The 21,085-nt window shown below is 33.0% G+C and overlaps 1 protein-coding gene across 1 annotated transcript in view; it reads left to right on the plus strand.

The window, feature by feature from the left end:
• Window positions 1–21,085, plus strand: part of LOC112652904 (A disintegrin and metallopeptidase domain 3-like) — a 108,915-nt gene that overhangs the window by 49,448 nt on the left and 38,382 nt on the right. The window contains exons 8-13 of the mRNA XM_025436584.3: window positions 876–938; window positions 6,432–6,503; window positions 6,711–6,877; window positions 7,986–8,067; window positions 12,787–12,926; window positions 19,236–19,422. Coding sequence (XP_025292369.1) covers window positions 876–938; window positions 6,432–6,503; window positions 6,711–6,877; window positions 7,986–8,067; window positions 12,787–12,926; window positions 19,236–19,422 — 711 coding nt within the window. The remainder of the gene's footprint in view (window positions 1–875; window positions 939–6,431; window positions 6,504–6,710; window positions 6,878–7,985; window positions 8,068–12,786; window positions 12,927–19,235; window positions 19,423–21,085) is intronic.

The following is a 21,085-nucleotide window of genomic DNA, read 5'->3' on the forward strand; positions in this document are numbered from 1 at the left end:
TTTTCCAAGAAAAATTAAAGAACATAATTGCTCAAAGACCTCTACATGGATGTTCATAGTTTTATTTGTGATAGCTACAGTTTCTAAATAATCCAAGTGATTATCAACAGGTAAATATGTAAACAAATTGGTATATATTTCTCCAATGGCACACTACTTAGCAATAAACACTAATGAATTATGAATAATCACAGCATAGTAGATGAATACTAATGAAAGAAACCAGATATAAAAGTGTGACACATGATTTCAGTTTTATGAAATTAAGGAATAGATTATTCTAACCTATGGTGAAAGAAAGCAGATCATTGATTGTCTTGAGCCATGTGTGCTCTTGACTTGGAAAAGTGTGATGGAAATATTCTTTATCTTAATATAGAAATGGTTACATGGATGTATACATTAATATCAATGAAAAAAACTGTGATAGAGTTAACATAAAGAATTGAAAGTATAAAAAAAAGAGAAAATAAAGGCAATGTTTGGGGGAAAGATGATGGTCATTAATTTAACTTGAAGGTTGGAGGAGGGTCTAAGATGAAGATTTGAGAAAAAGGAAACATGGATTCTCCCTCATTTCAGTAACTTTTTTGAGGATTCTAATAAAAATGTAAGATAAAAGCTTTTGATTATTCCTAAAATTTTTATTTGGAATCTCACTTGCTTATTTATTCAGTGGCCTTCCATCCTTTATTTTCCTTTGACCTATATGTATCTTTATGTATCTGTAGTGAGCTATCTTACCTATTTATTTATTCGTCCATCCCTCTGTGTGTGTGTATGTGCACAAATAATGTATATAATAATAGAAGAATTTTTTCTTATAAAATGTTTTATTTTTATGTTTTATTTAATTCATGTCATCTGTTTTGCAGAAAGATTCAGATATACTATTAAAAAGAATTCTGAAAATACAAATCATTATGGATAAAGCCTTGGTATGCATTATTGATATTGATAGTATCTTTGTTTTGTGTTTAAGTTCAAAGGAAATTAAGAAAATTCCATTTGTCTGAAATACAGATATATTTTACTCTGAAATGTGTATCTCAGTGTAGCAAGACATAAAGAAATGTTGTCCATTGCCTTTGCATTGGCATTGGGGGCTCATATTTATATTATTGGTTTCAAAATCAATATAGAATTCTAACAAAACTGTATAATTTATATGTATGGAAAGGTTCTGCTACATTATGATCTAGTCAATTATAATGAGCTGTATATACTTCTGGATGCACTCCAAATAGTGATGAAATTCTTACACAAATTAATTTCTATTTTAAAATAAGCTATTTAATTTATTACTCAGTTGGAGGTTCCTGTTATTTAAAATGACCTTTTATTTTTTTAAGATTTTATTTATTCATGAGAGACAGAGAGGGAGAGAGAGGCAGAGACACAGGCAGAAGGAGAAGCAGGCTCCATGCAAGGAGCCTGATGCAGGACTCCATCCCCGGTCTCCAGGATCATGCTCTGGGCTGAAGGTGATGCTAAACTGCTGAGCCACCTGGGCTGCTGAAAATGACCTTTTATAAGATTTTTTTATGCTTCTACAATTTCTTGGATTCTCTGATGGAAATTCTATATTTTATTTTATTTTTTTTAAGATTTTACTTATTTATTCATGAGAGACACAGAGAGGCAGAGACATAGGCAGAGGGAGAAGCAGGCTTCCCGTGGGAAGCCTGATGCAAGACTTAATCCCAGGACCCCAGGATCACGACCTGAGCCAAAGGCAGATGCTCAACCACTGAACCACCTAGGCGTCCGGAAATTCTGTATTTTGAAAACAGGAAGAATTATTAATAGGAATATTTATTCAATTTTTGTTTATATAATCAGTTTTAGCCAAGTCATTATGGGTAGCAATTAAGAAATCTGATCTTTTCAGGATGCCTGGGTGGCTCACTGGTTGAATGTCTGCCTTCAGCTCAGGGCGTGATCCCAGAGTCCCAGGATTGAGTCCTACTTTGGGCTCCCAGCAGGGAACCTGCTTCTTCCTCTGCCTATGTCTCTGCCTCTCTCTGTGTCTCTCATGAATAAAGTCTTAAAAAAAAAGAAATCTGATCTTTTCATTATCACTAATATTTTTGCCTAAAGTCTGTCGATAAGTGCCATAATTTTCAACATAAAATTTTGTTGATAAAAGGAAATATTTAGATCTTTAAATAATTTGTAATAAAAGCAACAGGAAAGAATAGACATAATAAAGAAAAAAGCACATATAATTTTATTATCAGGAGGTAAATTTTATGCACACATTTTCTGTTTTTAATATATATATGTATATGTTCTTATACCTTTGTTTTATATATGCTATTTTGTAAGTTATTTTATTATGTTTTTCCACATATTTTTTAAACATGTTTTTTTTAAGAGATTTTATTCATTTGGTCATGAGAGACACAGAGAGAGACAGAGAGAGGCAGAGACACAGGCAGAGAGAGAAGCAGGCTCCATGCAGGGAGCCTGACATGGAACTAGATCCGGGTCTCCAGGATCATGCCCTGGCGCTAAACCTTGAGCCACCCAGGCTGCCCCTGTTTTTCCACATATTAATGAAATATATTATTACAGTTTTATTTTAACACTTACATAGTGTCTGATATATTTAATATAATTTAACCTATTTTACTAACTATTGCCCTTTGGGGGCATTTAGATTTAGATTTTTGTTATGTGGGGAATGTTAATACTTAACACCAGTATCATGAGCATTGAAATTATGCTCTGCAACAGCCACCTCCATGAGGTTGTTAATATTAAATCTAGACAGCCTACTTTCCTTTCTATTTAACGGGCTATCTTCTGACCATTCCAATAAAACAGAAGGCATTTTCAACGCACATATCATCATGCAAAAATAACAACAAAGAACTCCAGAGTTTTTATAATATCCTCTGATTAGTATTCCGTTTCTTTTTTATGTTGTATATCTGTCTTAAATTTTAAAATATGACTCTGTAAACTATTTTTTCTCCTTACTCGGAAAATCCCTGGCTTTTCATTGGAATGTTTAATTTATATTTATCAAAATTACTAGTGTTGTGCCCAAGATCGTGAATCCGAGAAACCGCCAAGGAGCCGACACCGATGCAATCACACGAGGGTTTATTTACAAGCTCGAGCCTGGGTCCAAGTGTACCCGACGCAGCGGAGCAGGGACTTGGACCCCGAGACTAAGAGGCGTAGCAGCTTTATAGGGGCCAGTGGCCCATGGGATAGGCAGAAAGTTGCACAGTCATGCTGGTCCGCTGAGCGGGATTTCCGGTTAGGGTGTGCCCTGGTCTTTGACTAGGCCTTGGCAGTGCCCTAAGTAATAAGCAGGTCAGCAGCAAGGCGGGTGCGGCCCAAAATAGAGTCAGTCCTGCTCTGCTTGTCCTAGGGGTAGGGGATTTTGTTAAATTTCCTGGGTCCCACAACTAATACTTTGGATGTAGGTTAAGTACTGCTATGCTATTAGTGTTGTGTGTCCTGTTATTCATTCCTTTGTTCCTCCGTTGCTGCCCTTGGATTAGTGGGTTATAAAAAAATTTTAAAAATAACCCACTAATCCAATCTTTATCTCCTGTAAAGATAAACCAATCTTTATCTTCTATATTGTTTTTTCCTGCACTCTCTCTTTGTCCCACATCTTACCCCAGTGGTTTCTCTGTTGGTTCAAATTAAGATTCCTAACTTATCACAATATAGAATTAATATTATACCACTTCACATATAATGTAAGAAGTTTATAACATTAAAGTTCCATTTAACCACTGTGTATTAGCTCCTTAACAGACATATCATTTGCAGACATATGCTCTTGTTCAGTAGGTTGTTTTTTCATTTTATGGATGGTTTCTTTCACCATTAAAAAGCTTTGTTTTTTCCCCCCAAAGCTTTTTATCTTAGTGTAGTACCAATAGTTTATTTTTGCTCTTTTTTCCCCCATTGCCTTAGGAGACCTATCTAGAAAACTGTTGCTATGGTGGATGTCAGAAAATTACTACCTGTGCTCTCTTCTAGGATTTTTATGGTTTCAGGGTTTACATTTACATATATAATCCATTTTGAATTTGTTTTTGTGTATGATGTTAGAAAGTGGTCCAGTTTCATTCTTTTATGTAGGTGTCCAGTTTCTGTAATATCATTTATGGAAGAAATTGTCTTTTCCCTCATTGTATATTCTTATCTCCTTTGTCATAGATTGATTGACTATTTAATTGTGGATTTACTTCTGGGATTTCTATTCTGTTCCATTGATCTATGTGTATACTTTTGTACCAGTACTATACTGTTTTGATCACTACAGCTTTGTAATACAACTTGAGATATGGAATTGTTGCCTCCAGCTTTGTTCTTGTTTCTCAACATTGCTTTGGCTATTTGGGATCTTTTGTGGTTCTACTACAAGCCATAAAGTAGAAAGAGGTCATGCTATTTGTGAGCTGCCCTAGAGGCTATTCTGCTAAATGAAAGAAGTCAGAAAAACAAGTGCTATATAATTTGACTCATGTGGAATCAAAAAAAAAGAAAGAAAGAAAGAAAGAAAGAAAGAAAGAAAGAAAGAAAGAAAGAAAGAAAGAAAGAAAGAAAAGAAAAGAAAAAAATTAGATACATAAATAGAGAAAAAACTGATGGTTGTCAAAGTGAATGGCGTCGGGGATAGGCAAAATGAGTGAAAGGGAGTGGGAGAGTCTTCCAGTTATGGAATGAATGTTACAGAAATAAAAGGCACAGCATAGCATTAGGAATAGAGTCAATGATATTATAATAGCTTTGTATGGCAACAAGTTGTAGCTACCCTTGTGGTAATCAGAGGTGTTGTTTGTTTACACTATGGGAGGAATTACTATGCTGTACACCTGAAACTAATGTGACATTGTCAACTACACTCAAATTAAAAATTAATGAAAATAATTATAAAAATAACCCTATGTATTATTGTAATACATTTTACTCTGCCATTTGTTATAAACCATAAAAGAAATTATTTTTTAAATATTCAGTTGCTTAAAGAAATTAAGGAAAAGAAAAAAATTCATTTTTCTCTCACATTTACCATTTTCAAAGCTCTTCTTTCCTTGTAGTCTGTGTTTCTGATGTTTAGCCGGTTGATGAATTTGCTTCAGCTTTTGTTCATCTGAAGTTATTTTTATCCTCACTTTTAAAATATTTTATTTGGAAATATTTTCAAACTTTCAAAAAAAGTTGCAAGAAGAAGAATAAGACAAAAAATACTTATAACTCTCTTTACTTAGATTTATGAATATTGTATCCTATTATCAATTGTGCTCTGTTCAAAAGTAAGTTGTAAATTGCAATATGGAGATTCATTTTCAGTGTGCATTTACCTAGAATAAGATCATTATCTTAAATAAACACAATAGTTATCCATGTAAGTAAAAATGACATTGTTAAAATACTTTATATTAAGTCCACTATAACTTAATTGCATTATAGTTGGACAATATGATCTAAGTGACGCTTAATGTTTTATATTCAAATAACTTTTGAATGGCCTAATATGGGTCAATTTATGTAAAACATTCATGTATGTTTGAAAAAATATATATATTCTCTCATTGTTTTATATAGGCCTTTATTCACCTTCACTCATAGTGCACATGCTACACTGTGTAAATATACAATGTAATTTATTGGGAAAGATTACATACAGAGAAATAGCAAAGTACATAATTTCTAGAGACTAGGAGGATATTACATTTTATTTTCTGTTAGTGGTTTTCAGCAGACGTGCTGCAAATTATAGAAGAATCTCAAACTGCCACTTTTCATTTTCAGCAAAAATCTTAGAAATGTGTGTACACATACAATTAAAGTATTTAAGAGAAAATATGTGATTTTTGTTTCCTTGAATGAGAACAGTTGCTTGAATTTCTTTTATTATGGTACATTGTTTATCCAGGATACATAGTCATGTTATCTTACTACAATGAAGATAAATGGTGGCAGATAGAGTAGATAAAAATGACTTTGTAGTTTAGTTAGAGATTTGAGTCCTGGTTCTTATGCTTAGTAGTTATAGAATCTTGGCATCTTAACTTTCAACCCTTCATTTTTATGTGTAAAGAGGAAAATATTCACAACCTTTTCATTTAATATTATTAATACATATGCTCCCTATATTTAAACCTAAAACTAACTAAGCAATTGATAAATCTTAGTTCTTTTTTCCTTTCACTGAGCACCACTTTAACATTTTTTTAAAGATTTTATTTATTTATTTGATAGAGAGATAGCAAGAGAGAGAGCATGAGCAGGGGGCAGAGAGAGGGAGGCTTGATCCCGGGACCCTGGGATCATGACCTGAGTTGAATGCAGAAGCTCAACTGACTGAGCCACCCAGGTGCCCCTTACCATATTATATCCATTTAAAATATGGTAGTTTAGTAATATTCAATAGTGAAACAAAATTTTTCTTTCAGTTTGATTATATGGGCTCTGAAGTGGCAGTTGCAGCTGAGAAAGTTGTCCATATCTTTGGTCTTGTCAATACTGTAAGTATTTTTCATTTAAATTTTAAGCATCCCTATTAATGCAATAACATTGTGTAAATAGCATTTGTAATTTTATTAAGTAGTCTTACCAACTAGTTTCATTCACCAATGGATTTCACTTCCAAAAATAAGTATGTTAGCATTATGTATAGAGATGTAATACTTACTACTACCTAAACCTGCATGTGGTGTATCTCCTATTTTTAGATGTTCTCCCAGCTTAAAGTGACTGTTAAGCTAACTTCTTTGGAGCTCTGGTCAGATCAAAATATGATTTCAACTAATGCGGATGCTGATGAAGTACTACAGAGATTTGTGTCATGGAAAGAACAATTTTTGTTTCAAAGATCCCATGATCTAGCATATTTATTAATGTAAGTGCATTATTTTCATGGATATAGGGCTTATCAAATTATGTGATATGTTAGCTATCAAAAAATGTGTTATATATAATGACAGGAAACCTAAAAAACTATATGCATACTGTGTTAGCGAAACGTAAAATATAAAAATTTGATAACAATGTAAGACACTAAATCATGGTAGGCCATTATTCTCAGAGTGGACTGTTTATCCATGGAAATGTAATAAATTTGGAAATTTGGAAAGCCTTGGAGCAACATGGTCCTCAAGGATTTTAAAGATTTTTCTCAGAGTTAAAGAACTGAAACCATTGTTTTAACATTAAATAAAATATAAATTAGTTAACAAAATAAAATAATTATATATAAAGCTGGTTATGCAAAAAAATTAAATTTAATAGTAATGTGGTGACTTTATATATATATATATATACACCATATATATTATATATATAATTATATGCACTATATGTACTAGATCTTTCAAAAGTTTTCATATAGATGTTTGCTTGACTTAACTTTATTCTTTATGGGGAAAAATAAAAATACAATTCTGAAGGTCTTAAGCAATATGGAATACATTTACAAATCTATTGGTGTCTCCTGTGGCTTTTAAAGTCTGATACGGGAGCTCAGGAGCAACATTAACAGAACTGAAATGTGTGAGGACACTTTCTGAATTCTCTTTTCGTTAGTGTACTGCACATTCTTCTTTCCCTCCTTATCCTCCAATTCAACATTTTTACACACCTTAAAGGCTCACTATGTGCAAATCATGGCAGTAAGCTATCTTGACTTGTACACCTTAGAATTATATCCATCCAGTCATGGTAACGCTTATGATTAGTATTTTGGATGGATTAGTCACTGCTGGGTTTGGGGCTGTGCATCATAAAATAGGCTATGGAACTTAACTTTGTAGGAACTGTGAGAAGTTATTCAAATACAAAATGATTAAAAACACTAGATGTGATATGTAATATTCAAGTTTCAAAACACAGCTTTTTTTTTTTTTTTTTTTTTTTTTTTTTTTTTTACTAAGGAGCCCAATTCTTAAAAGGTCATTAAGTTATTAAAAATTTAAAATGTATTTATTTACAAGAAAAATTTTGGTATTTAGTTATAGGGATCATCCTAATTATGTAGGAGCAACATATCATGGAATGGCATGCAATCCAAAGTTTGCTGCAGGAATTGCTCTGGTATGCATTTAATTCCCATCTATTTGGTAATTATATCACATTTTGAAAGTTAATATCCACTTCAAGGAGCAAAAGTACATATAGCATATCTATTATGCTGTTTTGACACATTTTTATAAAATAATTTTTATTCGGATTTTGAAATTCACATATTACAATTTTTAAAAAAATTTTGAGGGAAAAATATACAACATGAAATTTACCACCTTAACTGTTAAGTGTATATATGTCAGTAGTATTAAGTATGTTCCATTATTATGTAACAGATCTCCAGAACTCTTCATCTTGCATATATGTAGCTTTGTCCTTTTATTCAACATGGCCCCATTTTCCAAACCCTCTAGCCCCTGGCACTCACCATTCTACTGTCTGCTTCTGTGAGTATGAAATTTTTGGATTCCATATATAATGGTGATCATCTGATATTTGTCTTCATGTGTCTGGCTTATTTCTCTTAGCATAGTACCATCTAGGTTCATCCATGTCATTGCAAATAACAGGATTTCATTCTTTTTATGGCTAAGTAACATTCCATATCGTGTGTGTGTGTGGGGGGGGTTGTTTCATTTTTACATTCATCTATCAATGAGCACTTAAGTTGTTTTAAATACCTTGGCCATCATAAGTAATACTGCAGTGAATGTGGGAGTACAGGTATCTCTTTGTGATACTGATTTCAGTTATTTTGGATATATATGCAGAAGTGGGTTTGTTTATTAGATCATATGGTAATCCTATCGTTAATACTTTAAAGAACCATCATACTGATTTTGAGGGTGGTTTACAATTTTATAATCCCACCAGCAGTTCACATTATATTCATCACGTCCTCGCCAACATCTATTATTTTCTGTGGTTGCTTTTTTTTTTTTTTTATGGTAACCATCCTATTGAGTATCTCAATGTGGCTTTGATTTGCATTTCTATGATTATTTGTAATATTGAGGGTCTTTTTATATGCTTTCTGGTCTTTTGTATATCCTCTATGGAGAAATGTCTATTCATGTCTTTAGTCCAATTTTTAATTGGTTGATTTGAATTTGATTTTTTGTTTTTGTATTGTAGGAGTTCTTTATATTTTGGATGTTAATCCATTATCAGATATAGGATTTGCAAATTTTCCCATTTTGTAGGTTGTCTTTATACTCTGTTGATTATGTACTTTGAAACACAGAAGTTTTATGTTTGGTGTAGTCCCATTTGTCCGTTTTTGCTTTCATTGCCTGTGGTTTTGGCATGATATCTAAGAAATCATTGTCAAACCTAATATGTAGATTTTCCCCTGTGTTTTCTTTTAGGAGTTTTATAGTTTTGAGTTTTGCCCAAATCTTGCCCTTTAGATTTTTACCAAATTTAGATTTACCCGAATGTTACCCAATCTACTGTTTAGACTTTTAAGCTGTTTTTAATCAATTTTTGTATATGAAGTACATAGATACAACTTTATTCTGTATGTGGATATGCAAAGTTCCTATCACCATTTATTGAAAAAGCTATCTTTGGGATCCCTGGGTGGCGCAGCGGTTTGGCACCTGCCTTTGGCCCAGGGCGCGATCCTGGAGACCCAGGATCGAATCCCACGAGCCTGCTTCTCCCTCTGCCTGTGTCTCTGCCTCTCTCTCTCTCTGTGTGTGACTATCATAAATAATAAATAAAAATTTAAAAAAAGAAAAGAAAAAGCTATCTTTTATCTATTGAGAATACCTGTTGAAGAGAATGTCATTTCTGCATTATCTCATCTTGATCCCCTTTTATAGATCATTTAATCATACATGTAAGGATCTATTTCTAGGATATGTAATCTTGTTCAGTGATATTTATGTCTATCTGTATTGCCAGTACCATACTGTTTTTGATTATTGTAGCTTTGTAATACCTTTTGAAATCAGGAAATGTGTCCTTCAATTTTGTTCTTTTTTGAAATTGGCATATTTATTTAGTGTTCCTTGGGATTCCATATTAATTTGGGGGTTATTTTTTAATATTTCTATTAATAGCTTAAATTTAATTGCATACAAAAACACTGTCCTTTATAGTTCTATAGTTCTTTTCTAACCTTTATAGGGTTTTTTTAAAGATTTTATTTATTTATTTATTTATTTATTTATTTATTTATTTATTTATTTATGAGAGACACAGAGAGAGAGGCAGACACCCAGGCAGAGAGAGAAGCAGGCTCCATGCAGGGGCCCAACTGGGACTTGATTCCAGGACTCCAGGATCATGCCCTGAGCCGAAGGCAGACGCTCAACTGCTGAGCCACCCATGTGTCTCTATCCTCTGTAGTTCTATTACACAGATTATAGGATTTGTTTTGTTTTTCGGTATTTGTCTTCCAATTCTATCCACCAAAATTACAATAATGCATGTTACTATATTTGTCACTTTTGTCTTGCTGTTTTCAGGATTCTCTCCTTGTCTTTGACTAATGGGAATCTTTGTGAATCTTTTTGGGTTTATCCTGATTGGAATTTGTTGAGCTTCTTTTACAAAAAAGATTTCTGAAGTTTGTGGCCATTCTTTCTCCAAATAAACTCTGTCCTTTTCTTTCTCTCTTCTTTTTCTGAGACTTTTATAATGCATACATTAATCTGCTTGTTGATGTCAATAGGCTCTTTTTATATTCTTAATTCTTTTTTCTTTTATTTCTATGACTGGATAATTTCAAATGGACAGCCTTCAGATCTGATTCTTTCATCTGCCTTATCAAATCTGATTTTGAATACCTCCAGTGAATTTTTAAGTTCATTTATTGTATTTTTGGGGTCTAGAATTTTTTTAAAGATTTTATTTATTCATGAGAGAGCAGAGAGAGAGAGAGGGGCAGAGAGAGAGAGAGGTAGGCAAAGGGAGAAGCAGCCCCCCCTCAGCCCAATGCGGGACTCAATTCCAGACCCTGGGATCACATCCTGAGCTGAAGGCAGATGCTCAACAGCTGAGCCACCCAAGTGTCCCTGGATTTTTTTTTTATAATAGTTTATATCTCCTGTTGATATCTCTACCCAGAATTTATAGGTAAGGCAGTTCATCATTTGAAAATCAATTAATATAACCAATGCCATCAATAGGATAAATTTTAAAAATTATTTGATCATATTAATAGATGCAGAGAAAGAATTTAACAAATCCAATGCCGTTTGTGACAAAATTTAAGAAAGTAGATCAAGAAGGGACATTCCTTGAGGAAAAAAAACATCTAGAAAAAAACCTATAGCTAAAACCTTAATGGTGAGAAACTAAATTCTTTCCCAGTGATCAGGAACAAGGCAAGAATGTAACTTACCAGTCCTTTTCAGATTTGTACTAAAAGTGCAAAACACTGATATTACCAGATGCTGTGAGGATGTAGAGGAACAGAAACTCTCATTCATGAAGATATGAATGCAAAGTGGTACGGCCACTGTAGAAGTCAGTTGGGCAATTTCTTACTCTTACCATATGATCCAGCATATGTCCTCTTTGGCAGTCATTTAAATGAGTTGAAATCATATCCACATAAAATCATGTACATGAATATTTATAGCAGCTTTATTCATAATTACCAAAAATTTGAAGGGACCAAGATGTCTTTTAATAAGTCAGTGGATAAACAAACAGGAATAAATACATAAAAAGGAATACCATTCAGTGTTTTAAGAAGTGAACCATTAAGCGATTGGAAGATATAGAGGAATCTAATACTTGTTCATGAAAGAAGCCATTTGGAGAAAAGACTAAAAACTGTTTTATCCTGTATTATACTGTATTATTATTACTATTCTGTGACATTCCATAAAAGGCAAAACTATGGAGATAATGCCAAGGTTATTGATTGCCAGATGTTTCTGTGTTGCCAATGTCACTACTTCTCAAGTTTTACTTTTTAAGACAAAAGAAATGCTACTTGCAAGATATTTTAGTATTCCACCTTTAGAAAAAAGTTAATTTGTTTTTTTCCTCCCTAAAACTATTTCTAAAGTCCATACGATTTGCCAAGTCAAGCCTTAAGAACCTGTGTATTTTTTCTGAGTGTTCACTTGAAAAGTAATATAGTTACTGGAGAAATGCTTATTCTTCTCAATTAAAAAAATATATATTAAGGGCACCTGTGTAACTCAGTTAATTAAGTGTCCAACTCTTGATTTTGACTCATCCATAATCTTAGGGTCATTAGATTGAGCCCAATGTTGGGCTCCATGCTGGGTATGGAGCCTGCTTAAAATTCTCTCTCTCTCTCTCTCTCTCTCTCTCTCTCTTTCAAATAAATAAGGAAAGAAATTTTAAAAAATAAACAAAAAACAGAATTTAAATGAGTAATGTGTCAGGGCAGCTGGGTTTCTCAGTGGTTGAGTATCTGCCTTTGGCTCAGGTTTTGATCCCCAGGTCCGGGGATGGAGCCCTATATCAGGCTTCCCACAGGGAGCCTGCTTCTCCCTCTGCCTATGTCTCTGCCTTTCTCTGTGTGTCTCTCATGAATAAATAAAATATTTTAAAAATATAAATATTAGTAACATGTCAAAAGATTTCATTGATCTTAATTGTTATTTGTCAATGCTATTTGGACTAAAAATACCATTACTCAAAGAAAATAACAAAATTTACTATTTTTTTCCAAATTTTTAAGCAAATAATAATCTTTGGTATACTAGGTTTTCTTAAATTTGTATTTACATTTACTTGAAAAGATAAAATAGATGAATACACAACTTAGATAACAATTCTGATATTTTGTTTATTTAGTATCCACAGGTGATAACTTTAGAGGCGTTTTCAGTTGTTATAGCACAGTTGCTTGGAATTAGTCTGGGATTAACATATAATAATGACATCTTCACTTGTTACTGCCCAGGAGCTACATGCATAATGAACGCCAAAGCAATGTAAGGTTTTATTTTTGTTAAATCTGTATCTTCCCTTGGGAAATGTTTGTAATATTTTTAATGTATAATGTCTTTCAATATAATCTGATTAAGAGAATTGTTTATTACATAAACATGCAATTATTTAATGTTTATTAAAGGAAGTGAGTATATGATATTGTAGAAAATGTGCTTATTCTATATTCTATGTGATATTGTAGGGAGAAAGTGGATGTTGATGATGGCTTCCTGGGTAAAATTTAATTCACCCTCAAATTATTAATAAGCATCTACTGTGTCTTGGTTATTGTGTTACTTTGACTTACAAAAGGTTAACAAGATAGATAAGTCCTAAATATATTAGTCCATCAGGGACAGAAAATTTAAAAAAGGACAAAAGAACAAGCAAGATCTAAACAGTTTATGACAGATGCCAAGAAGAAAATAAATAGAGAAAATATTAGGAGAAGAAACTTTCTGATAAAGTGGTCTAGGAATAATTATGGAAATAATTATGTTGGGATCTGACAGAGAAGGAACAAAGATGTTTATTAAAGAGTTGAAAACTTTTCAATGAAAACAAGTGAAGTAATACTTGAATAGTAACAAGCTTGACAGACTGATATAAGGAGGCTTGTGGAGAGGATAAAAATGAAAAAAAATAGCTGGGCCTATAAGAAGAATGTTTAGACATAAGGAAAAGAAAATAATATAGAGTGAGGCTAAAGAATGAGTCAGGAGAAGTCCAGGATGTGATGTAGGAATATAGGGAAGACCTTAATCATGCATTAATGATGTGAAAAGGGATTTTATAATAAATGTAATGGAATATATTTTAATTGGTTTATTCAGTATGGATAATAAAAATTACCTTGTAAAATGAATGTAAAATATAGCACAGAGAACAATATAGTGATATTTGGGAATATTTGGGATATTTCAAAATAATAGCAGTTTTTTAAGACTGAGAGAAAAGGAGATGTCAAGAATTATTGGTAGGTAGGGGGCAACATAGGAAGAATCTGAACACATGTCCTTCATAAAAATAAAGATAAATAAGGAGCTTACTGGACAAATCAAGCAAACCACTATTCACAGTATAGAAGTCCCAGAAGGAGAGAGAAGAGTCAAAGGAACAGAAAACTAGTTAACATTTGTGATCATATGGACACCTGGGTGGCTCAGTGATTGAGCATCTGCCTTTGGCTTAGGGTGTGATCCTGCGGTCCTGGGATCGAGTTCTGCATCAGGTTCCCTGCATGAAGCCTCCTCCTCCCTCTGCCTATGTCTCTGCCTCTCCCTGTGTCTCTCATGAATAATTAAGTAAAATTAAAAAAAATTGTGATCATAAAGAATAACATATGTCTTTTTTTTCTTGTGATGAGAACTTTTAAGATCTAGTCTCTTAGCAACTTTCAAATTTGCAATACAGGGCCTTGCCACCCTGTCACTCCTGGTATGCACCCTAGTCTGTCATGGCCAGGACTCTCAGATGGGGCAAGAGCGAGCCCTAGTCACCAGTGTGCCTTTAGTAGTTGTGGCTGCACCTCACATACAGATGCACTGAGAAGGAGCCCCACTCACCAAAATCCACACCAGTCATGGCCTAGCCAGAACAGGATAATGCACACAGCCCATACAGAGGGCAGTCCTAGGGCACCTGGCTTTGGTGTCCAAGTGGGTTTGCATTACTAAGCCTCACAGGACCACCTTCTGCTTAAAGAGGCTCCTTCAAGACATAACTATCTAGTACATAGAGGCAAATTAGGCACCAGAGATTGCAAATGAAAGAACAAGACAAAACCTGAGAAATAGAGTGAAATGGAGATAGTCAATCTACTAGATAGAGTTCAAAGTAATAGTCATAAAGGTGGTCACCAAACCAGAAGAATGGGTGATCACAGTGAGAACAAAGACATAGAAAATATAAAAAAATAACCAATCAAGCTGAAGAATACAATAAATGAAATAAACATACTAAGGTAATCAATAGCAGATTAGGTGATGCTGAAGAATGGACAAGCAATCTGGAAGCCTGGATAGTGGAAAGCACTCAGAGAAGTAAAAAGAAAAAAGAATTTTTAAAATTGAGGTTATTTTAAGGGACTTCTAGGTAACATCAACCACACTACCATTCGTATTATAGATGCTCCATAAAGAGAAGAGCAAGAGAAAGGATCAGAAAGCATATTTGGAGAAATAATGTCTGAGAACTTACCTAATCTGGGGAAGGAAATAGACGTCCAAGTCCAGGAAGAACAAAGTCTCAAATAAGATTGATCCAAAGAGAGCAAAGACACATTAAAATCAAAGTGTCAACATTTAAAGAATCTTAAAAACAGAGAAAAATGAGTAGTCATGTATAAGGGAATCCTCATAGCTAGTTTTTCAACAAAAATTTACAGATCAGAAGGGAGTGGTAGGATATATTCAAATTGATGAAAAGAATATTAAAAAAATGGTACACATCAAGGTTATCACTCAGAATTGAAGGATAGATGAAGTTTCTCAGACAAACAAAGCTAAGGAAGTTCATCAAACCAAACAAATCTCACAAGAGATGTTAAGAGAATTCTTTCAATGGAAAAGAAGAGGCCGTAACTAGAAATAAGAAAATTATGAATGAAAAGAATCTCACTGGTAAAGGTAAATATATAGTAAGGGCAGCACAGCAGGTCAATCACCTATGTAATAATAGTATGAATGTTAAAAGACAAAAGTCATTTACCTGTAATAATTAGTCAAGGTATACACAAAATAAGATATCAAATATGATATCAAAAATAAAATGTAGGGGGGATATAAATGTAGCACTTTTGGAACACATTTGAACTTAAGCAACCATCAACTTAAAATAGGCTGCAATGTACATAGGTTGTCACATATGATTCTCGTGGTAAACCCAAAACAAATACCAATAATAGTTACAAACCTTTGCAGGGTGTTAATGTTTCCTACTATTACTGTATTACTGTCAACTTCTCCCTTTGTGTCTGATAATATTTACTTCATGTATTTAGGTTCCCCTATGCTAAATGCATAGATATTTATAAGTGTTACATCATCTTGTTGGATTGGTCCCTTTACCATCATGTAATGACCTTTTTCTTTTTTATCTGTTATGGTTTTTGTTTTAAAGTCCATTTTGTCTGATAGAAGTATTGCTACCTCAACTGTCTTTTCATTTCTATCTGCATGAGATATCCTTGTCCATTCCTTCATTTTCTCTCTGTGTATCTTTAGATCTGAAGTTAGTTTATTGCAGGTAGCTTTTGTATAGGTCTGATTTTTATCTGTCCATTTAAATACTCTATGTGTTTTGATTGGAGAATTCAGTCCATTTACATATTTAAGATATATACTTACTGCCATCCTATTGATTGTTTTATGTTTTTGTAGTTCTGTTTCTTTCTTCTCTTGCTGTCTTCTGTTGGTATTTGGTGACTTCTCTTGGTGTTATATTTATGTTCCTTTCTCTTTTTTGTGTCAATGGATAGATCATCTAGACAGAAAATCAATAAAGAACTATTGACCTTAAATGACATATTAACCAGATGAACTTAATAGATATATAGAGTTTTCCATCCAAAACTGGCAGAGTACACATTCTTTTTTTTTTTTTAATTTTTATTTATTTATGATAGTCACACACACACACACACAGAGAGAGAGAGAGAGAGAGAGAGAGAGGCAGAGACAGAAGCAGGCTCCATGCACCGGGAGCCCGACGTGGGATTCGATCCCGGGTCTCCAGGATCGCGCCCTGGGCCAAAGGCAGGCGCCAAACCGCTGCGCCACCCAGGGATCCCTACACATTCTTTTCAAGTACATTTGAGAACATTCTCCAGGATAGATTATGTTAGGTCACAAAACAAGTCTCAATAAATTTAAGAAGTTAAATTATATCAAGCATCTTTTCCAACCACAACAATATGAAACTATAAATCAATTACAAATTAATCAAGTTTAAAGTTAGTAGAAGTAAATAATAAAGAGGAGTAGAAATAAATGAAATATATACTTAAAAAACAATAGAAAAGATAAAGGAAACTAAGAGCAGATTATTTGAAATAACAAAATTGATATGCTTTTAGCCAGACTTTTCAAAAAAAGAACGCTGCAATAAAACCATAAATGAAAGAGAAGTTACAACTGATACAGAAATTTAAAGAATTCTAGGAAACTGCAAACAATTATATGCCAATTAATTGGACAACCTAGAATAAATGGGTAAATTCTTTCAAATAATAGTCTTACAAAACTGAATCGAGAAGAAATAGAAAAATTGAACAGATTTATCACTAGTAATGAAATCTAATTAGTAAAACAAACAATAACAAGAAAAACATCCTAAGTACAGTACTAGATGGTACTGAAGAAATGTTAATACCTGTACTTCTTAAAATATTCCAAAAAATTAATGAGGAAAGAACACTTCCAAACTTATTCTAGGAGTCCAGCATTACCCTAATTCCAAAACCAAATAAAGGCACTGAGCTCCCAAAAATATTACAGGCCAAAAGCCCTGATGAACATAGATTCAAAAATTCTCAACAAAGTATCAGGAAACAAATGCAATAATACATTAAAAGATCATACACTCAGATTAACCACGATTTATCCTAGGATGAAAGGATGGTTGAATATCCATAAATTAGTGTGATACACCCCATTAACACAAAGAAGGCTAAAAATCATATGACCATCACATTAGTGCAGAAAAAGCATTTGATAAAATTCAACATTTATGATAGCTGAAGTTGTAAACAAAGTGAGCATAGCATATATGGTCTTTATAAGACAAACCCACAGCTAACATCATACTCAATGGTGAAAAGCTGAAAGCTTTTCCTCTAAAATGCCCATTCTTGTCACTTTTTTTGAATACAGTGTTGGAAATCCTAGCCACAGCAATCAGAAAAAAAAAAAAAAAAAGAGAGAGAGAGAGAAGAAGAAGAAAAAGAAAAAGAAAAGAAACAAAAGCATTCAAATTGGAAAAGGAATATTCTCACTATTTGCAGATGACCTGATACTGTATACAGAAAACACTAAGGACCAACAACAACAAAAAATTAGAATAAATCAATTCAGTAAAGTTACAGGATATAAAAACAGTATAAAGAAATGTTGCATTTCTATACGCTAATAATGAACTATCAGAAAGAAAAATAAGGAAACAATACAATCAGAAAGCATGGTTCAAAATGAAAATTGTGAGCCATTTGTTAATATGCAATGAAAACAGACTCAGCAACACTTTTGTAATAATGTTGCCAAGATGCATAACCTCAGTGTAGTTATGAGAGAACATTTTATAATCCTAAATTGCAGAAAAGGATTACTTTAGCAAATAATCACCCTGTAACCATAAAACTTTTTTCAGGGTTATGAAATTCGATAAGAAATGTAGATAACTAAACTAAAAAACAAACCTAGATATTGAGAACTAAATGGTCGATTCTGAACTGAATCCTCTTGCTATAAAGTGCCAATATTGTAATGAAAGGTAAATTTGAATGGCATCTGAGGATTAGATATTAGTAAAGCATCAGTATTTCTTTATTTTTAAGGGCCTGCTTAAGGAAAATTCATTTCTATGTAAGAATTATACATTAAAATACTTAAAATTATTAAGATTGTTTTTGACAATTATTCTTAACTTTCAGTAAATAAAATTTATTCTTTGAACTATATTGTATCATTTAAGATTTAGATTGCTGCAAAATTAAACAAAAGCACATTAAGCAGTGCACTTAAAAATACAAATATAAAATAAAATTAAAAAGAATCTAGGACTTACAGATTTTATATACTCAATGTTGATATAGGTTAATTGATTGATTTTGATACAAAAGAATAACCCTGACTTTTCATTAGCATAATTAGCCATCTTTTATTCCTTCAGTTTACATAAATTTCCTAATGTTTCATTTTCTTGTAATTATTGCTTCTTGTTATAATGATAATTATATTGGCAATAATAATGAAAATAATGATATACCTAAAAGAGCTTTTTGTGTGTGAAGCACTGTTAAGAGTTTTAATGTATTCTAACTCGTGTCATTTTAACTTCCTCCATATTATGGAATTATAATATAGATGGATTTATTGCTTTTATTTATGACTTGCATTAGGGGAAAAAAGCACATGAAACTAATATTACACTATAAGTTAACTAACTGGTATTTAATCAAAAATGTAAGGGTAGAAAAGCATCCTCTCCTTGGCTCTTCTGTAAGTGAAGTGTACAGAATTCATAGTACTCTACTGAAGGACGTTTCTTTGAAACTGATTGTATTCCATTTATCTGAAGAATATAATTTTTTTTAGACGTTCCCATGGTGTAAAGTTTTTTAGCAGTTGCAGCATGGATGAATTTAAACGTATGGCTTCACAGCCTGAATTTGAATGTCTTCAGAATCAAGCCATTTCAAATGTGGGTTACCACACAGCAAGTTCACTCTGTGGCAATGGAATTTTGGAAAACTCAGAACAATGTGATTGTGGTAGTACAGAGGTTAGTGACAAACGTAATAGCTTATCTAAAGATTTTTCTTTGTGTTTCTTCTGTAGCCTTATAAATATAGATGCGATATAAAATGGACTTTTTTTTTTCAAATACTGCACAATGGGGCATGTGATAACTGATTCATCCTGAATTTTAAACATTTGAAGAATTTAAGTAAGGGGTAAGCATAGCATGGACTAAAGAGGTAGATTTTCTTCAATGTGTAATCATTAGTAGCAATACCCACTTTTCTGTATCATAAACATGGTTAAAGCCAATATTATAACCATCACCTCAGTCATCTCCTGAGTTCCTTCAAAGTGACTACACTGGTACGATTGTGATAGAATATCTATACACTTAACAGTATGTCACGTTTTATAAGAATTAGTATAATCCAGACAAGACCCATCACTGTGGAAGTCCAGAACAGTAAAACTATGCTCTAAGCATTGCCTGATGAAATTAAATTTGGTCAACTTCCCACAATGGTATATAAAGTAGTAGCTATACTCACTTCTATATGCTGAAGGCAATTAGTGGAAAAAATATTTTAATTATTGTTAATTTGTTATTCACTCTGAGAACAATGGTTTTCAATTCATTATTTCAGTGGTATAATGCAAGCCTCTATTCATGACTTCCTCCAGCCCCAGACAGTGCTTATTTTTTTTCCTCACATGTGTCATTTTACAACTTTGAAATACCTTAAGAGCATAGATGGTTCTTACTTTAACCAATCATTACAGAAGCTACAAATGTATATCACATCTGAGGACCAAGAAAAAATTTATCAAGTAATAAAACCTAATACAAGAACAAAAATACACAAAAGGCATAAAAAAACAATAGCCAGGTTAGTTCTAATGTTTAATAAGCTCAAACATACATTTTCAGAATGTGTTACTTGCTGCAAAATTTCAATCTATTTCTTTTAAAAAAATAGTTGATTTTTTAAAAATATAGTAATGATACAGGAGAGCTTGGTTCTTGGCTCGTGGAATCAAAGAATGAATCTCATGGACAATAGAGATAGAGGCTTAATAAGCAGAGATACAGAGAAGCTCCCAAAAGTGAGAGGTGTCCCAACAGGGTTGCCACTGAGGGCTTTTACAGTCCATCTTTTATAGGAAACTGACCAGGGAACCTGGTACATTTCTTGTCCATTTCAGGGTGGATATTTAGAACAAACATGGTGGACTTGAAACAAACAAGATGTTTTTTGTAAATATCCTGAGCACAAACAAGGTGTTCCCTTCTCTCTGGTTAATATCTCCTCCATAACATTTCTCTACATCTGGTATTTCTGTGATAACTTAGTAGCCATTAAAGGAGGATACTCCCTAATATTTTGGAGCTAGGGAGCCAGGTTTATTTTTTGTTTGTTTTTACTGTCTTATCTCAGTTTTCTTGGGATGGGTAGGATCCTGACTCTGGGCCTTTCCCTTATCTTTCCCTGACAAGTCCTGTCTGCCCCCTAACTCAGTCCTACATCAGTAATAGATTTATGGCAAAAAAAAAAAAGTGTTTATTTGGAGTACTTAATTGCTCAGTTCATGAATAGTTTTTTTTCAGAGATTATTCCTGGAACACAAGAGAAGATTCTTTGCTTTTGATAGCCAGTTTGCACTGTTTATATGAACTGATTGATCTGATTTACATGCCTATTTTA

This window comes from Canis lupus, chromosome 16, assembly GCF_003254725.2.
Source record: "Canis lupus dingo isolate Sandy chromosome 16, ASM325472v2, whole genome shotgun sequence".
In the NCBI taxonomy this organism is placed as follows: domain Eukaryota; kingdom Metazoa; phylum Chordata; class Mammalia; order Carnivora; family Canidae; genus Canis; species Canis lupus.